General features: G+C 43.1%; 3 protein-coding genes across 6 annotated transcripts in view; 1 reads left to right on the top strand and 2 right to left on the bottom strand.

Moving 5' to 3' along the window:
* Positions 1 to 50: 50 nt before the first annotated feature.
* derl3 (derlin 3) lies at positions 51 to 3,375 on the top strand. The gene is made up of 7 exons (XM_020470325.2): positions 51 to 263; positions 497 to 562; positions 1,080 to 1,153; positions 1,364 to 1,457; positions 1,796 to 1,991; positions 2,268 to 2,358; positions 2,487 to 3,375. Exons 1-7 carry the CDS (start codon positions 174 to 176, stop codon positions 2,608 to 2,610), a joined length of 735 nt encoding a protein of 244 aa, XP_020325914.1. The 5' UTR covers positions 51 to 173; the 3' UTR covers positions 2,611 to 3,375.
* LOC109878093 (SWI/SNF-related matrix-associated actin-dependent regulator of chromatin subfamily B member 1) lies at positions 3,292 to 8,941 on the bottom strand. The gene is made up of 9 exons (XM_020470321.2): positions 8,812 to 8,941; positions 8,442 to 8,553; positions 8,203 to 8,332; positions 7,942 to 8,079; positions 7,652 to 7,779; positions 7,289 to 7,455; positions 6,630 to 6,820; positions 4,212 to 4,343; positions 3,292 to 3,742 (listed from the first exon to the last, which is right to left on the bottom strand). Exons 1-9 carry the CDS (start codon positions 8,938 to 8,940, stop codon positions 3,712 to 3,714), a joined length of 1,158 nt encoding a protein of 385 aa, XP_020325910.2. The 5' UTR covers position 8,941; the 3' UTR covers positions 3,292 to 3,711.
* A 312-nt stretch (positions 8,942 to 9,253) lies between these two features.
* The window catches only part of LOC109878069 (ral guanine nucleotide dissociation stimulator), a 28,764-nt gene continuing 18,664 nt past the window's right edge, over positions 9,254 to 19,353 (bottom strand). For all 4 annotated transcript variants that reach the window (XM_020470314.2, XM_020470306.2, XM_031819151.1 and 1 more), the window contains exons 2-18: positions 18,117 to 18,421; positions 17,927 to 18,001; positions 17,564 to 17,757; positions 17,279 to 17,403; positions 16,935 to 17,150; positions 16,721 to 16,824; positions 16,389 to 16,473; positions 14,796 to 14,873; positions 14,512 to 14,598; positions 14,380 to 14,412; positions 14,146 to 14,267; positions 13,962 to 14,057; positions 13,569 to 13,773; positions 13,222 to 13,296; positions 12,630 to 12,881; positions 12,333 to 12,447; positions 9,254 to 12,131 (exon numbers count right to left, since the gene is read on the bottom strand). In XM_020470314.2, the coding sequence (XP_020325903.1) occupies positions 11,956 to 12,131; positions 12,333 to 12,447; positions 12,630 to 12,881; positions 13,222 to 13,296; positions 13,569 to 13,773; positions 13,962 to 14,057; positions 14,146 to 14,267; positions 14,380 to 14,412; positions 14,512 to 14,598; positions 14,796 to 14,873; positions 16,389 to 16,473; positions 16,721 to 16,824; positions 16,935 to 17,150; positions 17,279 to 17,403; positions 17,564 to 17,757; positions 17,927 to 18,001; positions 18,117 to 18,421 (2,343 nt within the window). In that variant the 3' untranslated portion in view covers positions 9,254 to 11,955. The remainder of the gene's footprint in view (positions 12,132 to 12,332; positions 12,448 to 12,629; positions 12,882 to 13,221; positions 13,297 to 13,568; positions 13,774 to 13,961; positions 14,058 to 14,145; positions 14,268 to 14,379; positions 14,413 to 14,511; positions 14,599 to 14,795; positions 14,874 to 16,388; positions 16,474 to 16,720; positions 16,825 to 16,934; positions 17,151 to 17,278; positions 17,404 to 17,563; positions 17,758 to 17,926; positions 18,002 to 18,116; positions 18,422 to 19,353) is intronic.

Below are 19,353 nucleotides of genomic sequence, written 5' to 3'. Positions count from 1 at the left end.
AGATAAATAAATAGATGGATAGATATCTAGTCTGATTGGCTAATATAAGTAGGGGCGTGCCATGACTATTATCGCTTTCGTGTTGCTCTGTTAAAGGTGCATCCGCTGTTGCACCCGGACCTAATGGATCAACAAATGTATTAAGCATAGGAAAAAACGAGTTTATTCTGACCATGGCTCACAGCTTCACTCAAGAATATTTCCAGATTCCTTCTGTTACCAGAGCGTACACTACAGCTTGCGTTTTGACTACAGCAGCGGTGGTAAGCGACTGACGAGTGGCATCTATTTTTCAGCAGGCTTGCAGTAAACAGCTTGCCGACTGTGCACTGGTTGTTTTGGCGTGTTTGGTTATAGAAATAATATATACATACTCAAAGATGAGAGAACACACTTTCATTATACGTTATTTAAAGGTATACCATATTGAAACAGTGTAAATGTTTCTGATGATTAATTCATACATTCAATGTATTATCTTTCTTTGGGGTTGTAGCAATTGGAGGTAATCACCCCATTTCAGCTTTATTTCAACCCAGACCTTATTATTAGAAGATACCAGGTAAGAGAGAACCTCTATTAATAAACACAATGTATACCTCATACTTAATGGGATAGTAAACACAATGTATACCTCATACTTAATGGGATAGTAAACACAAATTACAACGTTATACGTTCGGGTTCCTTACCCTCTAAGCAGTCTCCACTCTTAGAAAAAAAGGAGCTATCTAGAATTTGAAAGGGTTCTTCGGCTGTCCACATATGATAGCCCTTTTGAAGAACCCTTTTAGTTCCAGTTAGAATCTTTCTGGGGTCCATGTTTAAATCCCTTTCCACAGAGGGTTCTACCTGGAACCAAAAGGGTTATCCTATGGGGACAGCCAAATAACCCTTTTGGGACCCCTTTTTCTAAGAGTGCATGGACAAGGTATGACAGCAATCTGTGTTTTGGATTAGTTTCCCTGTCATAACTTATCCATAGACTACTTACAGGATAAGGAAACCAATGTGAACTTTTGTAATTTGGGTGAACTATCCATTTAATATTACTTGCGTTTTCCCCCTCTGTTTTGCAGATATGGCGGCTGATCACCAACTTCCTCTTTTTCGGCTCACTTGGATTCAGTTTTTTGTTCAACATCATCTTTCTGTATCTTTTGTCTGGACATCTTAAAATAAATATTATTAATCTAAAACTCCATTTAGTTTTTACAAAAGATGTTAGAAAAAAAAACACTTTGTCATCCTGAAGTCAAAACAAATGGAATGTTCCTAATTAATTTGTGAACCCCTGGCTCCCTCTTACCCATGTCTATTGTTTTTGAGTTATTGCGGTTCCTTTCCTTTACCAGACAAACAGGTATCGTTATTGTCGTATGCTGGAGGAAGGGTCTTTCCGAGGCCGCACTGCAGATTTCGTATATATGTTCCTGTTTGGGGGTGTCCTCATGACTGTATCCTTTACATTAGAACTGACACAATGTACCCAATGCACCGCGGTATTCAAGTAAAAAATGGCATCCAGCAGTTCCCTGTTCCGTCACAGCTGTAGCCATACTGTGCATTCCTGAAGAATAATATATTGTAGTCTCCAGTTAATAACCTCCTTCTATTGTGTAATGTTCTAGGTCAAATTGTATTAGTATGTTTTTGTATTGTGATAGGCAGCAATACATTTTATGGGTTGCCATGTGTTTTGAGCAAAGCGAAATTACACGTAAAATCTCAGGTTGGCATATTAAAGGTGTAGCTAATGTTTCTACTGGTGTCTTTAACTTGAAGGTCTACACAGCTGTTTGGCCTCTTTGCCAACCTATTCTTCCTGGGCCAGGCATTCACCATCATGCTGGTGTATGTGTGGAGTAGAAGGAATCCTTACATACGCATGAACTTCTTCGGCCTTCTGAACTTCCAGGCACCGTTTCTGCCCTGGGTGCTGATGGGATTCTCATTGCTGCTTGGCAATTCCATTGTCGTTGACCTTCTAGGTACAGTATGTTATGTGTCTCACACATACCCTGAGATAGCAGTGAGGAACAATATGGGTTTCCCCCTACTTTAACCAAGCTGTCAGTCGTCTACAGTGTTTATCTCTTGTATCAACAGAGCATAGGCTCAAATGTGTCCAGACAAACAATAAGGATGTGTCCCCCCGGACATTGTGTTACAGTTCCTGTATGTTTAACAATGTCAGTCATTGCCAGGCTTATTTATTTGTGAAGTCATGTCACTGTAAATGCTACTGGTTTGCTCCTCCACCTCAGGAATCGGAGTAGGACACATCTACTACTTTCTGGAAGATGTGTTTCCAAACCAGCCTGGAGGCAGGAAGCTGCTGATGACACCAGAACTTCTGTGAGTATCAATATCACTAGTGGTGTTGACTAGTGACTCTACCCTTTTCTCAAGTTAAATTTGGGCTCTGGGCCCTCAAAGTATCCCTCAGTGTCTGATGCACATTGCACACTTGTTTGTTGTTGCAGTCGAACCGTGTTTGACACCCAAGAGGAAGACCCCAGCTACTTCCCACTCCCTGAGGAGCAGGCTGGAGAGTTTTGGCAGGACCAAGGTGGAGACGGAGGGGAGCCCAATGACCAGGGGCAGTAGCATGGGGACCATCTAACCCCATATAAACCCAAGATGTACTCCCAGCCCCACCGAAGAAACCAGGAGCCATCCAGCTGTGGATAGAGGGTTTACTCCTCAGAGGGATGTGGATGAAGAGCGCAGCAACGTACCATCTGTACAGTTCAGTGTGTCCACTGGGAGCCACCGTAGTGAGTTTGTTGCAGACTTCTGTCACCGAGTGTTATTAGAAATGTCAAATGCAATCAGAGGCCAATGATCATTGCAACCTTTCCATCACCACATGCATTTCTGGCTGTGGTACTAATGGCAAGCAACCATTTGCCATTTCAAACAGAATCACACCTTTTAAATACAGGTGCAAACAAAATGATTGCCTCGTCTTTGTTATTGACCTGCTGCTCGACTCATTCATAAATCTGCCGACTATCTGGAATCCTGTTACCGAGGGAACTTGCACCGTCTGCACTTTCCAACTATTGCCTTTGTGGGTGAAGCACTGCTGCCAAATAGAAATGGCTTAGCACACCACCAACTGGGTTGTGCCGGGTGTTGTAAGCATGAACAAAGCATGCAAAACAGCCCACCAACTATAATAAGGTGGCAAACTTATTTTTACTTCCTAAATTAGTTTAATAACCTTTCATTTGGTTGTATGGTCACTAATATAATTTACAAAGACATAACACTTATCAAAAGCAATCAAGATCATTTCACCTTTATTTTTGTAAGAATTAATCAAATGTACAAAAAGACAACAAATATAACATAACAGAATATATTGTCTGAGTTTTCCTGTGTTTTTTCACTCCTCTGTGGGTGGGTAGAAGAGTCCGTCGTCAAAGTGGGAACAGGTTCACCACACAGGGGAAGGGGAGGGAGCACATTGTAGGGGGTGTTTGTGGTGGAGCTTTGCTCAAATAAACACATGGAGGGGTGGAGGAGACGTAGGCTGTGTAGAGAGCTGAGGTGATCGGTGAAGAGGAGGACCTGCTCTGGTAAACAGGCTGAAGCAATGCCTGTGTTAATGCTGTTAGCATAGCAAGTCCCAACACTCTCGTACTTCATCAAATGGCCTACTGTCGGTCTTGTTGAAGGAGCAAGACATTCCGCTTGCATCAACTACCATGTGTTTGCCAGTCGTCTCATGCGCCTGCAATGTAAATGTACACGGAGAGTCAATATCAGTAACGACACAAACACATTTTATTGAATGAACAGAAGCTAGGTGGATAGTTCCATTTACCAAACTTTGCATTTAGACAGGCAGCCCAAATCTGATCTTTTGCTCACTAATTGGTCAATGACAAGAAGCTGCCACGTGGAAAATTGTTCTCGTTTCAGCTTGTCTTGTTTTGACTGGATGTCTATGCTAATATGGCTAAAATTTGCTAGCGAGCTAACCAACAATTGTAACGATGTATTTGAGAGACAAGTGCTCATTATTGAAAATATTAATTTACAAATATTGGAAACAAAATATAGTTTACATGTCAACAATCTAAGCCCACCCAGTCTGTTTTGCCAGTCGCACAGGCGTCGGTTTTGTTGCTAAACAACCAACCCGTCTATAGATCATGAAGTATATTTTTAGGACAGTAGTCCAACGCAGCACCACCCACCGAGTGTTTCTATCCTGGTCCCTGATCTTCTTCTCCATCTCTGCATCTGTCAGTGTCTCCAGCAGTGGGCACCACTGGTCAGCTTCACCTGTGTTCCGGATGGCTATCTCTACCGTGGGCAGCGGGTTCTCACTGCACGGACACAAAGAGCCACAACAAATGACTTGCACCACCATGAGACACAGCCAAACAGGAAAATAGCATGTTGCTGAAAGGGATATTTTAGGATAGGAGCCCAATAGAAGCAGAGGTCAGTGTTACTGTCTGGGGAGTTACTTTTCACCCAATTCATACATTGCTTCACAAACTCTACAAAGTCAAGAACATCTATTACATTTCACCCAAATACAAAAACTATTGGAGATCAGTCCCCTTACCAGCTCCACTTTGAGTATTTGCTATACATACAGTACTCATTCAAGGGGTTTTCTTTATTTTTTTTACTATTTTCTACATTGTAAAATAATAGTGAAGACATCAACTATGAAATAACACATATGGAATCATGTAGTACCCCAAAAAAGTGTTAAAGATAGAATATATTTTGATATGTTTAAGATTCTTCAAAGTAGCCACCCTTTGCCTTGACAGCTTTGCACACTCTTGGCATTCTCTCAACCAGCTTCATGATGAATGCTTTTCCAACAATCTTGAAGGAGTGCCCACATATGCTGAGCACTTGTTGGCTGGTTTTCCTTCACTCTGCGGTCCAACTCATCCCAAATCATCTCAATTTGGTTGAGGTCAGGTGATAGTGGAGGCCAGGTCATCTGATGCAGCACTCCATCACTCTCCTTCTTGGTCAATTAGCCTTTACACAGCCTATAGGTGTGTTTTGGGTCATTGTCCTGTTGAAAAACAAAATGATAGTCCCACTAAGCCCAAACCAGACGGGATGGTGTTTGCTGCAGAATGCTATGATAGCCATTTATTTGTTTAATTTTTTATTTTACCAGGCAAGTCAGTTAAGAACAAATTCTTATTTTCAATGACGGCCTAGGAACAGTGGGTTAACTGCCTGTTCAGGGGCAGAACGACAGATTTGTACCTTGTCAGCTTGGGGATTTGAACTTGCAACCTTCCGGTTACTAGCCCAACGCTCTAACCACTAGGCTACACTGCCGCTGGATAAGTGTGCCTTGAATTCTAAATAAATCACTGACAGTGTCACCAGCAAAGCACCATCACACCTCCTCCATGCTTCACGGTGGGACCTACACATGCGGAGATCATCCGCTCACCTACTCTGCATCTCACAAAGTCACGGTGGTTGGAACCAATACTCTCAAATTTGGACTCATCAGACCAAAGGACAGATTTACACCGATCTAATGTCCATTGCTCGTGTTTCTTGGCCCAAGCAAGTCTCTTCTTACTGATGTCCTTAAGTAGTGGTTTCTTTGCAGCAATTCGACCATGAAGGCCTGACTCACACCGTCTCCTCTGAACAGTTGATGTTCAGATGTGTCTGTTACTTGAACTCTGAAGCATTTATTTGGGCTTCAATCTGAGGTGCAGTTATTCTATTGAACATCTCCTCTGCAGCAAAGGTAACTCTGGGTCTTCCTTTCCTGTGGCAGTCCTCATGAGAGCCAGTTTCATCATAGTGCTTGATGGTTTTTGCGATTGCACTTGAAGAAACTTTCAAATGTCTTGAAATTTTCCGTATTGACTGACCTTCATGTCTTAATGATGGACTGTCATTTCTCTTTGCTTATTTGAGTTGTTCTTGCCATAATATGGACTTGGTCTTTTACCAAATAGGGCTATGTTCTGTATACCAACCCTACCTTGGGTGGCTACATTGAAGAACCTCAAATATAAAATATTTAGATTTATTTAAACACTTTTTTTGGTTACTACATTATTCCATGTTATTTCATAGTGTTAATGTCTTCACTATTATTCTACAATGTGGAAAATAGTAAAAATAAAGAAAAACCCTTGAATGAGTAGGTGTGTTCAAACTTTTGACTGGTACTGTATGTTAGAGACCCGTTCCGTATAGACCCGGTTGGATCCAAACCCGGTCCGATCCCAGCGAGGGAAGCAGCATAAAAGCCAATTTTTAAGCTACTTCATCATCCGGAGCTGAGCAATTAGATACCTCCTAACTTATTTTGCCACACACGGAGGCTCTATGACTGTAGTGCCACTTTGATGACTTATGATTGGTGGACAAAACAAGCTACACGCCACTCGTGAAAAGCAAGAGCAACCACATATATATAATTCTCTCTTTCTTTACTGCAGCAGCTGCGTTCAGGTCTGTACGGGTCCTTAAGGGGAAACACGTTATGATTGTCACGGGTCTCAGGTATGTGTAATTATATCAGATTGGACCCAGACCTGTGAGAAAATGTAGAATTCGGGTCCCGGATCGGGTCTTGGGTGTGAAGACCAATCTGTATATATTACCTGAAAGCGTATGTCCTCTGGTGCCAACTAAGTTGTCCTCGGATGCTGTAAGCAATGGTGGTGACAAACTCTCCCCCTAGGCCCAGCTCCGAGCACAGTTTCAGGGCAAACTTCTCTGGGGAGTTCTCCCTTTCTGACATATCCCACTCAAACTGGTCCACGAGCGAGATGTTTCCAACGTGGATGTTTAGCTTATGGTAAAGATAAGAAATCATGTTTTAACTAATCAGTTGAAGGTCCATTGTGTGATTTCAGATAGAAATGCGAGTTATAGATCTGCCATTCTCATTGAAAGCAAGTCTGATACGCGGCATGACCTTTGTGTGATATTTCTATGATTCCCCTCCGTAAGTTTTATATTAGCTTCTTTATACTTTATTTATTTTTTTACATCGGGTTCAAACAGATAAATACAATATTTTTGGTTATTCAAAATATATTTCACAGCAGTTTAGATGGTACAATGATTTTGTACACTATACATTTATTGTGTCAAGCTAAAATCAGGTGAACGTTTGAATATTTTTTAAACCAGGAAATGGTGGTGCTATTTCTACAAATGGCACCTTTTAATTATCAGACACAGTCTAAGTTCTGTGACTCTGGTCTCACCACATTGTTGCACACACAGTAAGTTAACATAACAATCTTGGTTGTACCTTGACGATGACCCTCTGGTCAGTCTGTTCATCCAGGATGCTGTCTGTGGGATAGGACTCTATCTGCTGGCGGATGGCTGAGGCGATGGCCGGGACAAAGGCCAAGGGGTTCAGGTCCAGGTCGTCACACAGGATCTCCGCAAACATTTCAGGAGTCATGAGCTTCTCTGAAGAACAACAGCATGTATGACATGAGAACTTGAACTAGGACCGAGACTGAGAAGAAAAGGTGGTTGGGCAGAAGATGACAAGAATGTTGTCATGTTTAAATAATTTTGTTCTAGAAAACTAAAGAGATATAAAGGGATTCAAATACCATTGTTATGGACACCAGTTTTAGACAGAGCTACAATGCAATCCTACCGTTCATATTCCAGGTGAAAGCATCCCTAAGCTTCTGCCCCTCTATCTCCATGTCCAGTCGGATTGGAACCAGAACCTCAGACTGGGTGGCATTCTCATGGATCACTGCAGGATCATGGTCATCAAAACTGTGCATGGGAGAGAGAACAGTAACACATTTTTGTAACACACAAGTCACACATTTGAAAAATTGTTTCAAACAGTTTTGTTTACATTATGATTGACTATGATAGGCCTTTACATCAGAGTTCATCTGTTCTGACAGCGGTTTAGGTTTTAATCAGGCTCACCAGAGCGGGAAGGTCCTCTTCTTGTCTCGGCCTAAGCGGCTGCGGTTGATAGTGGTGGAGCAGGGGACAGCATCCAGGTGATGAGAGCTGTTGGGTAGCGTGGGGACCCACTGACTATTCCGCTTACCCTTCTGCTCCCTGTTTTCAAGACCAGACACAGTGACACATGAAGACAATATATGAAACAAGATTTATTGACTACAATACCTAGACCATCAAGGACCAGGCAAAACATTTATGAGAGAATGCTGATGACAATACCTGAGGTAAGCTGGGGGCTCTGTGCTGATGGAGATTGCTTTGTACTTCTCATCGTTTCCTTCGAAGATCTCCTCTACCTCTGATGCCTTCAGAAGGGTCACACTGGTAGCTAAGGTTGTGTAACCATGATCTGATAGAAGTGAAGAAAATGTTTAACAATTAACCACATTACAAGAGTATGCCTTCGTTATCCCATGTTATCGTTTCATGGTAATTAACTAACTAGCTAAGTTACTAACCGTGTGATGATTCCACTATTTTCTTCCGCTCCTCCACTGATGCCAGTTTCCTCCATAGTGATGGGTATCTCTTATACAAGGAACCTCTGAACATACGCAGGTAATTTCCTACCTAAAATCAAAAACGGCAAATTGAGAAAACGTAAGGGCTTACTAGCTATAGCTAACTTACGAGGGTAGCATCTGTTACTGTTATCGACAAGCTAGCTACTGTTAGCTGCTATCTCTCGCCTCGGCTAGTTGCTAATGTTCCCTCCGGTAATTATCAAGCAAACGCACCAAAACGTCGTAACTAACGTTGGTTATACTATAGCTAAATTACACTAAATGACTCATCTTAAAATATACTATAACCAAAGAAAATACTAACCTCTGACCCAATCATATAATAATCCCCATCTTCTTCAAGCTGAAATTTGACAGGTTTTTGTCCAAATGTCTTACTAAGCGCCATATTGGAAATGTAACAACAAAGATCAGCGCGGATGAGCATGCGCATTGTGTAAAAAACTAACTGGCGCTGTGAAATGACGTCAGTATAATGGCTTCCTTATCTAACTTCCTTTGCTCGTCTCCTTTCCTTCGTGGCCAGTCTGAAGCACCAGAGAGGACATAAAGAATTCCGTAGTCCAGTACTGATAAAATACTGTAGCCTATTATGTTCATCATCTTAGATGCTTTCCTGTGAATATTATTATATTGCTTTCATTTATTGTGTAGGCTGTAAGTTAATACTAGCTATCATATCTGCCAAGGAAGGAGCCATCTTCTCACCTCACTTGAACTAAATTACACCAAAAATGTTATATAAATGAGTACTTTTGTAAACTTAAGTGTTTATTTGTATTTACATGAATATATAATAATCTATAATTACACAAGAGAGGAAATAATATACAATGCATAACAAAATCTTTCTGTACAAACCAATAAATAATGCCAACAAAGGTCAACAAAGACATAAACAAAGACAATTCCATATAGTATGACATCTCAATATTCTGTTAATTCATTAGGAATAGAAAAACATGAGAGACAAGATACTGCAAACACATACAAAGGTTTTAACTCAGTTATAATGGTAAAGGTGACAGATAAGGCTAAATAAATCTGCAGAGGACCAGTCATTCCAGGTCAAGCAAAGCAAGCTCCAGTAATTATGAATAACACCACAAAACAATCAGTCAAGTGGTAGTAAACACAGTCACTTATGTAAAGCATAAATTATACTGAACCCATTCTTTGAAAATAACCAAAGGACTGTTACTATTTAGGGAAGTGGTGCAGTTTCTCCAAGGGTAACCAGTAGTAACCACACTGCCACCTAAGCTTGAACAGTGTATCTGAGGTTCTTAGAATGGTGTTGTAGTGTTCAGAACATAACACTCAGAAATGGTAAACTCCCCTAGAAAATTCAAGTGATAGAGAAATGAAACAAACATTGTCTTTTGAGAGTGACAGACCCCTCATCTCTTTGGCACATATAGTGGTAAACCAGTTGCCACCTTTTCTCCATGCCCTGAACACATTTCTACCACTACATGGACCTCTATCTATTCTCTGTCAGGGTTGACTTTTCCTATTTAACTGTGTCATAATGGAGAGCGAGACAGAGAGAGAAGGGTCGTATTCCTCTGCTCAGACGCTGCTGATGCATGACAGATCTTACAACGCCTAGATGGGTATTTTATGTGTCAGCAAACCAAATCATATGTTATAGCAATCTGGTTCCCGACTGCACAGCCGATGATGTGGCACACAACCATTGATTGATGCATGCAACGTCTGAGCAGAGGAACACGACCAATGTGTGTGTGTTCAGTGTTCAGCATTGAAGGGAGCCAATCAGAGTGATCGGCAAAGACCCATTCACAGTGTAAGTAGCAAATTACAGTGACAAAGCACAGCAGAGACAACCAATCATTATGCTATGTATGTCCCAAAAGAACAGCCTCTTCTCCGCCCCTTCCTCGCCATGCATACAAGAGGTCTGGATAGTACCAATCACAGGGGAGTTTCCACCATATTGCTTTCCCCTACCTCTATGGTTCTATCATGGTCATCATGGAAAGGACCATTTTAAAAGGCCATTTAAAGGGGCTGGGACCAGCATGCAGCACTGAGCAATAAAGGCATGTAATGTCAGTGAAATGACAAACTACTTTTTGTCTGTACTTTCCATGACATAAAACAACCACTGGCATGCTTGTAAGGATCTCAGAGTTTGTGTCATTACTCTCACTCTGTCTTTAAGATTGTAAGTAAGAAGAAGCTGGTGTGGGTTAGTGCACTGCTTTTTGTTGTGAGGCGAGGACTGTTACCTCCTCTTGCATACATGGAGCAGGCATTGGGCAGCCATAAGGAGAATCATTGGCAGTTACAGATTATACATGATACCACTCTCCCACTGTCAGTACTGGGATGTAAACCATTGTTTTCCAAACAGAGATAGTCCAGTAGGGACGGGTGGTATGAAATGCTGTCATCTGAGCCCCTGAATCACTTAGTGATACTCAATACAACGCCGTCATCGGAGAGTCCCAACGTCATGCCTGTCCTCACCCCCAAAAAGTTTGTAAAAAAATAAGGTGAATTATTGATCTTTTATAAAATGTACATTTAGCAGCAGCATTGCAAAGTAAAGAATACCAAACAAATAGCCTAACTGTAATGGTAACATCATCAAACATAAAGGTCCATTGCAAAGTAATGCTGATATTATACTGTGTGGGTATTTTGTAAATATCTATCACTCCTCACTGTTTATCTATTTTTAGTTTTACACCAACCCTTCATAATCGTTGAAATGTTGAGCATATCGAGCCCCACTGCAATGTCATTCTTCCTTATCCTGGTTGTAATTCAATAAAACAAGATGTATGTCTCTTAACAGAGTGTCCACTCCTCACACCTTGTTTTCTCTGAAATGATCACACACCTTGACCCATATTCAATATGGCAGTATCTGCATTCAACTCTTCAAACTTACAATGGACCACCTTTCCATCTATTCACAGTACCCCACCAGGATAGCACATCGGGTCTCTTTGTCCAGGTCTCTCTTGAAAAAGTATTTTATCTCACCAGACTAACTTGGCTTAAAAAATCTGGCCACCATTGTTCTCTGTGCCTTCCTCTATGCTCCTCAGTCGACATTTACCAACACCACTCTAATCACCACACAGTTAGAGAGAGTTTATAACGTGGCCATATGTACGCTATACACTCTCTATAATATTCCCTTTGTAAACACCACTGACACAAACTTAGGCACGAAGGGTTAGGGACAGCACATTGTTAAGCTCCCCTTCATCAAGGCCTGAGCCAAGAAGACATCAGTCTGATACCGGTAATTGTTTTTCCTGCTTTGCTGCCTGCTTGTGATGCATGCAGACATGATTTGTTGTTGTTTTCCACTGGGCTCCGTCTCTAGAGTAGTTCTTAGATCCTTTAGCTTAGGTGGATTTAGAGGGCCTTAATCCATCAGACTGACAGAGAGCTGGGACACTCGTCCTCAGAAGATCCCTTTGGCGATTTTTAGGCCCTTCTGCTTCATGCGGGGCAGCGTGGAGCTGGCTACACTCTTGGCCCGGCCTTTCTTGGACAAGCCACGTTTCTTCAGCACAAAGTCATAGTTGGCGGTAGAGTTCATGGCGTAGAAAACGTTGGCATTGTTTGGGATCCGCAGCTCTATGGTGAGAGGAGAGGTATATATTGTGAGTAAAAACATTTGTTTTTCATTTAAGTAATGAATAAATTAGGACACTATACAAGATTAATGGATTAGAGTCAATCCGTTATAAGAACAACACATTAATATATTGTTAATGACAATCTATTTGAATGAAAATTAAATGTATATTTATGGGGAAAATTATCATATGATATTACCTTTTTCTTCAGAGATTTTCTGCATCAACTCATAGTCCTCCGTTTTCTCTCGCTCCAGGTTGTGTTTCACCATGGCTTTACTGATGACTGCTGGTGTCTTGTCCTGACTGGTCACCTGCACCAGGAGATGAAGAATACCTTTCTTGGTTGACATTTAAAACTGATTTGCCTGATTTGCTTCTTCTCTGGCTCAGACGTTGTTAATTGAATCAACCGCCCACTGCTAACAATTTACATTTAGAATCTATTAATCTATATAAGCTCTCTCCTCCTCCTCTTCCTCTCCCTCTGTCTTACCAGAATGCTCTTGTACATGTTGCCGTTGTCCACGTCTAGGCTGACTCTGATGATGCAGCAGTCATCCACCTGCTGGTTGTAGAGGGGCAGGGAGAGTGTAGAGTAGCAGGACACGGCTGAGACGGAGCGCTTGTGGGAGCGGGAGGCACCTGGGAGAGGAGTGGTGGAGGACACAGAGGAGGACGAGGCGCTGCTGGAGCCCGAACCCATCCCTGAGGTGTCTAGAGAAGACAGGGAGGTGGACTCCCAAAACTAGAGCGAGAGAGAGAGAGAGGGAGAGAGACAGAGAGAGAATGATTACAACCATTTACAGTCCACAGAACAAACTTCTGAGAATGAGAAAGGGTTTGTAATATGATGAAAGTGCAGCATTAGTGTAAGAACCCCAGTGATATTCTGGGACTGGGAGAGAGAATGTAGGGAGAGAGACAGTTAGAACAGAAGAAAAACCCCAGTGATGAGAGAGATGGAAAGAGAAGGCCAGTGATATTCTGGGACTGGGAGAGAGAATGTAGGGAGAGAGACAGTTAGAACAGAAGAAAAAGCCCAGTGATGAAAGAGATGGAAAGAGAAGGCTAGTGAGTGAAAGTACCGTGGAGTTGGGATCAGGAGTCTGGCTTTCTTTCCCCAAAGCAGAGACGGAATGTTTTACTGAGGATGTAGAGGTCTATAGAGTGAATCAGAGCCACAGTCAGCCACAAGTCAGACAGGTAGGACAAGTAAATACACGGTCAGTGTCAATTCACATGGCCCTTATCATCAACATGACCCTTATCATCAACATGGCCCTTATCATCAACATGGCCCTTACAGAACATGAATTCGAAGACATTGAAATGTCAGGACTGAAATTGCTGTGTGGCATGAATCATGATGAGATGCTTCTCTGGTGGGAGTGTTCTCCTCCCCCATGTGACCCTGGCCCTTCCTCCTTCTCACCTTTCTCTCGTGGGCATCTGGCGAGTCAGACAGGAAGCTGGCGTTGACATCCTCCAGGTCAGAGCCACTGGAGCCGGCTGAGGTGACGCTGAGGGTGTCCCCACTATCACCTCCCCCTCTCTGGTACGGTCTGATGTGGGACTGGTCAAACAACTTGGAATGGGAGCTTCCTGCACTGCTGCAGCTGGCCTCAGTTAACTGGCGACTGGAGGAAAAGGGAAATACATGGAGACGTATGCGAACAGGGCCCCATAAAAACATAATGAACTGTACACAGTGAAAAACACACTGGGAAGGATGTATGCTCAAAATAAAAATGTCATTATTATTCATTTGCAACTATAATAAACATAGGCATAGTGTGAAAAGTTATCTATGCAATATGGGACTTACTCGCTCCAGCGTTTCATGATGCCGACGTTTTTCTTGGCTCTGATAGTATTGCTGGATGACTCTGACAGCGGTTCAATCTCACAGGACAGAGTGTAGCTATGGGAAAAAAGGCATGGAAATAACAACACTGTATGCCCATACATTTCATTATTTTAATTTACATTTCATAAAAATCTCTCCTTACCTCTCTGCCTCACTGAGTCTCTCCACTCCTGAGAACCACTCCCTGAAGAAGCTGTCCTGGGTGAAACTGTAGTTGTTGGATGCCAGCTGCAGCAGCTTAATCTGAGCTATCACCTCAAACTCCTGTAGAGAGAAGGGGGGGGTGAGTCTCCAGCCAATCATAGCCACAATTCCCGGCGATGTCTCCCTGTTTATCAACGCCTATTTATCAGTGGCACGTAAGAATTTAATTTACCTTTCGTCGCTTCTCAAAGTTGATGAGTCCACTCTGGAATAGAGAACAAATAATAATTAGATGTGAACAGAGACTAAACAAGTAGACTGAAGAGGCTACATGATCCAGAGATAGATAGAGATAGACTCTCACCTCTGTGTAGTCTTTCATAGCTGTGTCCATCATGACCAGGTCAGTGAGGAAGGTGCCCAGGTAAGGAATGGTCCCCTGCATCACCCCCTATGACAGAGACATATTCAGAGAGAAGTTTGATAAGAGCGCAGTGACCACAGGCTCCATGAGCAATAACAATGCTCTCATTTAACCACTAGATGGCGCTATGAACTCAATAACAGCACTCAAGTATACTTGGCATAAAGTGATTGAAGTTGGTATTTCATGATAAATTATTTAGCTCAAAAAAGATCTAGACTCACCAAGTCTCTCTGCTGTTGGTGTCTCCTCTGTGCTCGTTTAGGGTTGATTTCCAGTGTGGCAAATTTGGAGGTGCCCTCCTGCAGAGAGAGAGGATAATCTGGTTTTACAAAACAATCCCTAGAACAGTGCAAAAATGAGTTTGAAACACAACTAGTAATGGCCATGATTACACTTTCAGAAGAGTAGACATACAGGGCTAAACTAATTCACTAATGTATGAATGAGAGTGTGCAGGAAGGGTTACAGCTGAGTTAGCTCTAATGTTTCTGTGAATGATACAAAACAGGGGAATTCTTTACCCAACCTATCCAGAGTTTGCAATCCCACACAGGCCTGGTTGGGCTGGCCCAGATAGATTAAGCACTAGTGGAATGTAGGAAAGGAGGTAAGTGGGACAACACCTTGGAATTTCCCTTACAGACTCATGCATCATCAGGGTGGGGCTCTTTTCTGTACCTGCCAACTGCCTACAGTCAGCTGGGGTTCCCTCTGAGCAAGCACAGGTTTCCTCATCTCATAGCCAAAAACCCCAAGCTTCAATATTAGGGCCAATTCAAATACCTGTCTAAAAGCCTAGGAATGTGGACAGCCATTCCTGTTGGAGAAACCCTCTATTTTTTGCATTCATATTTCACTATTTAACCAGTGAAAGAATATGCTGCAAGTTAAAGAGTAACTTATGCAAAATTGGCATAACAATGGCGAGGGCACTTCCCATTTCTTTGTGCAGGAATGTATTCAGGTGAGCAGACTAAATATGTTTCTCTTGGAGGATTCAGATATAACCAAACATGTTGTCTGCTATCTAATCCTATGTGGTCTTAATCAAAGGGAATCTGATCTGCCTCTAGTCCTGACAGAAGCAGTGGGCCTCATGCTGAACGAGTAAAATATTCATGACTACTGCCACAGCCTACATTGTTGGTGACACACTTCTACAAGCATGCGGTTACGCATATCAAGTCCTCTCAAACCACACTCACACTGATACTTGCACTCATACATTTTAGAGAGAACACTACGAGGTAAGATTCTATACTGTGTTGTACAACTCATGATGAATGATGAATGAGCTCGCATCTGAGAGGAGACAAGGTGTTAGCTAGCTTGTCTATTTATGTTCTGGTTGCTATGGAGACCCAGCTGTATAGATCGAGAAGAGAGTCTATAGAGCAGTAACGGGTCAGCCAGCCATATTTCCTGTCAACTACTAGTTTTCAAAACCACTTTTCACATACCCTCTTCCTGTTTTCAAACGCAGTTCAAATCTTAAAGATCTATAGCCGCTGAGTAACATTCAGGTCAATTATGCGCATATTGGTCTTCATATCCAGTTCAACACATTCAATTTAAGAGGCAGGTGGAAAAAGCCAAAACTAACACAGGGACATTCTCACATACACACAGAGTAACGTGTGGGTCATTTGTACCAACTATTGTCTCCACATCCACTTACACATATGGGGGAGGAGGAAAAGGTTTACACAAACACAAACACAGACACATTGTACCACATACAGCCCACAGAGGTTTGTACAAACCCATTACACAGATTCCAGGAGTATGGTTTTTCCCTCTGTTCATTGACCCACCTTGACCAACAGCTCTCGGCTTAGAGAGTAGTTGTTGTCATCTGAGAAGATCTCTGACAGCTCACGGAAGGTGCGGAAATTCTCTCTGTTGGCAGAATGAGGTCAAAAGGTGAACGTTACATCTCAGGGGCCAAAACAAACATAAACGACCACTCAAAAGACCTCCAAATAACAACGAAATGTTAACTTATACCATCAACCCAACCAAAGACCCACGACACTAATTATGTTTTTCTTGAACATGTAACCTGGCCATGAAAACTCCCTGGTCCAATTTATAATCCAATTATAAACCCTCCAAACCGAAGCCTTAGTCACTGATCGCCTCTCACCTGGACACCTCATCCCATGTCTTCTTGAGTCGGTGGAGAGAGTTACACTGCAGGGCAGAGAGGATAGCTCGCAGGGACGAGAAGTTCTTGAGGATACGACATTCCTAAACACAGCAGAAAGAACCCATAGAGTGAGAAAAACAGCATGACCAATCATCCACAACTGAAACTAACTGCTGAGTGATTGACCCAGAGAGTGGGTCTGATGCCTTACCCTGGCTACCTCTATCCAGCGCTCCACCAGTCTGGCTCGCTGGGTGGGTTTCAGACAGGGGTTGCTCAAGCAGGTGGTGATGACACAGTTGGTGACACAGTTGAACTGGGCCACTGTGGCTCGAATGGTGGGGGCCAGGTGTTCCTTCCCCTTCTTATCCCGCTGGGACCAGATGCCCCCCAGGCAGTGGTAAGGGACCACCTTCTTGAACAGATCCTACAGGGGGAGGCCAGAGGAGGGTGTAAGGGTGAGTAAGGGTGAGCACAAAGCACACCGCAAGAGCAGCTAAAATTGAAGTTACTTGAAATCGAGCAGTTTGTTGAAATGGGGGGGTGGGGTCTCACCGCATCCATGAGTGTGAACTGCTCGGCAACCATGATGGGGTCAAAGGACAAAAAGTTCAGGGCAGTTAGTTCGTCTTCAAAGCCACTCTCTTCCTGCATGGCGAAGGGACAGCCAATGTGCTCCACTGTAAAGAAAACACAGATGAGCTAATAATCAGACTGCCTAAAGGACTGCCTATAGTCCAGCACAGGCCCTTAACACTTCAAGCATAAACACCAACCCCATCATGTCTGATATCACTGAGACACAGACAAGCCCCAGTTAAACCCTATCCTGGCTCTCACCGTCAAGGTCGGGCTCACACTGCTGTCTGCGGTGCAAGAGGGCCAGCAGGTTGCGTGCGCGGCGCTCCAGGTCAGATCCAGGGAAGTGGTGGTGCAGGTAGGACATCAGGTGGTGTAGACAGCTATACTGTGGAGGGCACCAGAAGTCCTCTGAGTACTGGTCCAGCCAAGCCCCCAGGATGGATGACACAGTGCTGCAGGACACAACCCAGTAGGGAAGAGGCGGGGAATGAGGAGACGTGCAGATGACAGACATGGAAGAGTGTATGGTACAGTACATGTGTGTACACTGCACATGAAATGTGCACCCAAAAAACGAACATATCTTTATGTTTGATAATGCTGGTCTCCCCAGACGCTTACTTTCTGAGCTCTGCGCTGTCATCCTGAGTGTGTCTGTGTATATCTATCACAGGTTGGTTCTGTAGATTGGCATACCTAAGACATGAAGGAAATCTGTCAGCATTACACTGTGTATAGTGTGTTTTTGTATTTATGTGCTTACGTGTGTACACATGTATGTGCGGTTCTAGCTTCACGGCCAACTCTGTACCTGTTGAGTAGGAGGTCCAGCACCTGCTTGGTGGTGGCGAAGGAGCGGTAGGTGCAGAGGAAGATGGTGACGTAGGTGGAGTCCTTGCCCCTGAACGCAGACACCATGTATTCCACCAGCCTCTCCAGCGTACCAGCCTTTATGGTGCGTATTTTACATGTCTCATACAGGCTGAGAGCAGAGTCTGTCTCCACGCCCAGCCATCGCTGTCCCTTACTGGCCGACTGGTGCAACTGTACCTTCCTCAGGGTGATGGTGAAGACTGCCCCCTCTTCCACCTCCTCTCCGATCTCCTGTGTCGAGTTCTACAGGGAAAATAAGACAAAGAGATGCAATGGTCTGTCTTCCCTCCCTCCCTACATGTGTGGCTATGAATAACAATACTGTTACATCAAACAGAGGTTGCTAGATACACAGCCCAACAACACAGGCTAAAGCCCATGCTTTACAAACAAGGAATTAACACAAGCTGCTTCCTCAATGAAAGAGGGGTCTGTACCAAACAGTGTGGTTGTTGGTTGTTGTCACCATTCCTTTTTTCTCCAGCTCTCCAACACAGAATGATATGGACAGTAATGGTATTTTCGAGGACTTTACAGTGAGCATCCCAGGCACTTGACCCAGATAGCCAAACAACATCGGTTTGACGACTGCGGCTTCCTCAGTGGGGTAGTGGTATGTACACTAATCAAGCATGACACAGGCATCAGTCATACACCTACTTATGCATCTGTAGCATATTATTCATCAGAACCTTTCGGTAGCTAGATATACAGCAGCACCTCCAAAATACTTTCGCTGTTAGTCATAGCCTACTCTCACCTTCAATCACACAGCCACTCTGTTTTGCTTGGTTTCCATGGAGCTGGGCAGAGATTCAAATCCAGTTTGAGTGCTATATTACTAACACTCTATTTTAGAACAGAGGAGTTTACAGTACGTGGTTATAAATCATTTGTAACATGTTTGTATGGCTGTGTTTGAAAGCAGGCTCTGAGCACACAGACCTTGGACTTCACAGTGAGAGTAGCCCTTATCAGTTGAGCACACAGATACTGCTGGTCTATCAATCTAAACCCAATGGAACACAGCCCTGTTCTTGACATAAGGACAATCTTTCTCTCTATGTTAATGGAACAAGGCCTAAGAAAACTCAAATCAGACCTATTCAGATTCACCAGGTCTTGAATAAAAAAAATATCAAATTATATATAAGATTATATATCGATTAAAGGGT

The sequence above is a fragment of the Oncorhynchus kisutch genome, linkage group LG3 (assembly GCF_002021735.2).
Source record: "Oncorhynchus kisutch isolate 150728-3 linkage group LG3, Okis_V2, whole genome shotgun sequence".
Classification (NCBI taxonomy): Eukaryota; Metazoa; Chordata; class Actinopteri; order Salmoniformes; family Salmonidae; genus Oncorhynchus; species Oncorhynchus kisutch.
Note: the sequence above shows the minus strand (reverse complement) of the source record. Positions and strands in the feature narration are given on the sequence as shown.

Coding starts and splice junctions, on each gene's coding strand:
- derl3 (XM_020470325.2), top strand. CDS start 174: ATGGCTCACAGCTTCACTCAAGAATATTTCCAGATTCCTTCTGTTACC. Junction 563..1,079: donor TTATTATTAGAAGATACCAG/GTAAGAGAGAAC, acceptor TCTGTTTTGCAG/ATATGGCGGCTGATCACCAA. Junction 1,992..2,267: donor CATTGTCGTTGACCTTCTAG/GTACAGTATGTT, acceptor CCTCCACCTCAG/GAATCGGAGTAGGACACATC.
- LOC109878093 (XM_020470321.2), bottom strand. CDS start 8,940: ATGCGCATGCTCATCCGCGCTGATCTTTGTTGTTACATTTCCAATATG. Junction 4,344..6,629: donor CAGAGGACATACGCTTTCAG/GTAATATATACA, acceptor GTGTCCGTGCAG/TGAGAACCCGCTGCCCACGG. Junction 3,743..4,211: donor GACCAGGATAGAAACACTCG/GTGGGTGGTGCT, acceptor TTTACATTGCAG/GCGCATGAGACGACTGGCAA.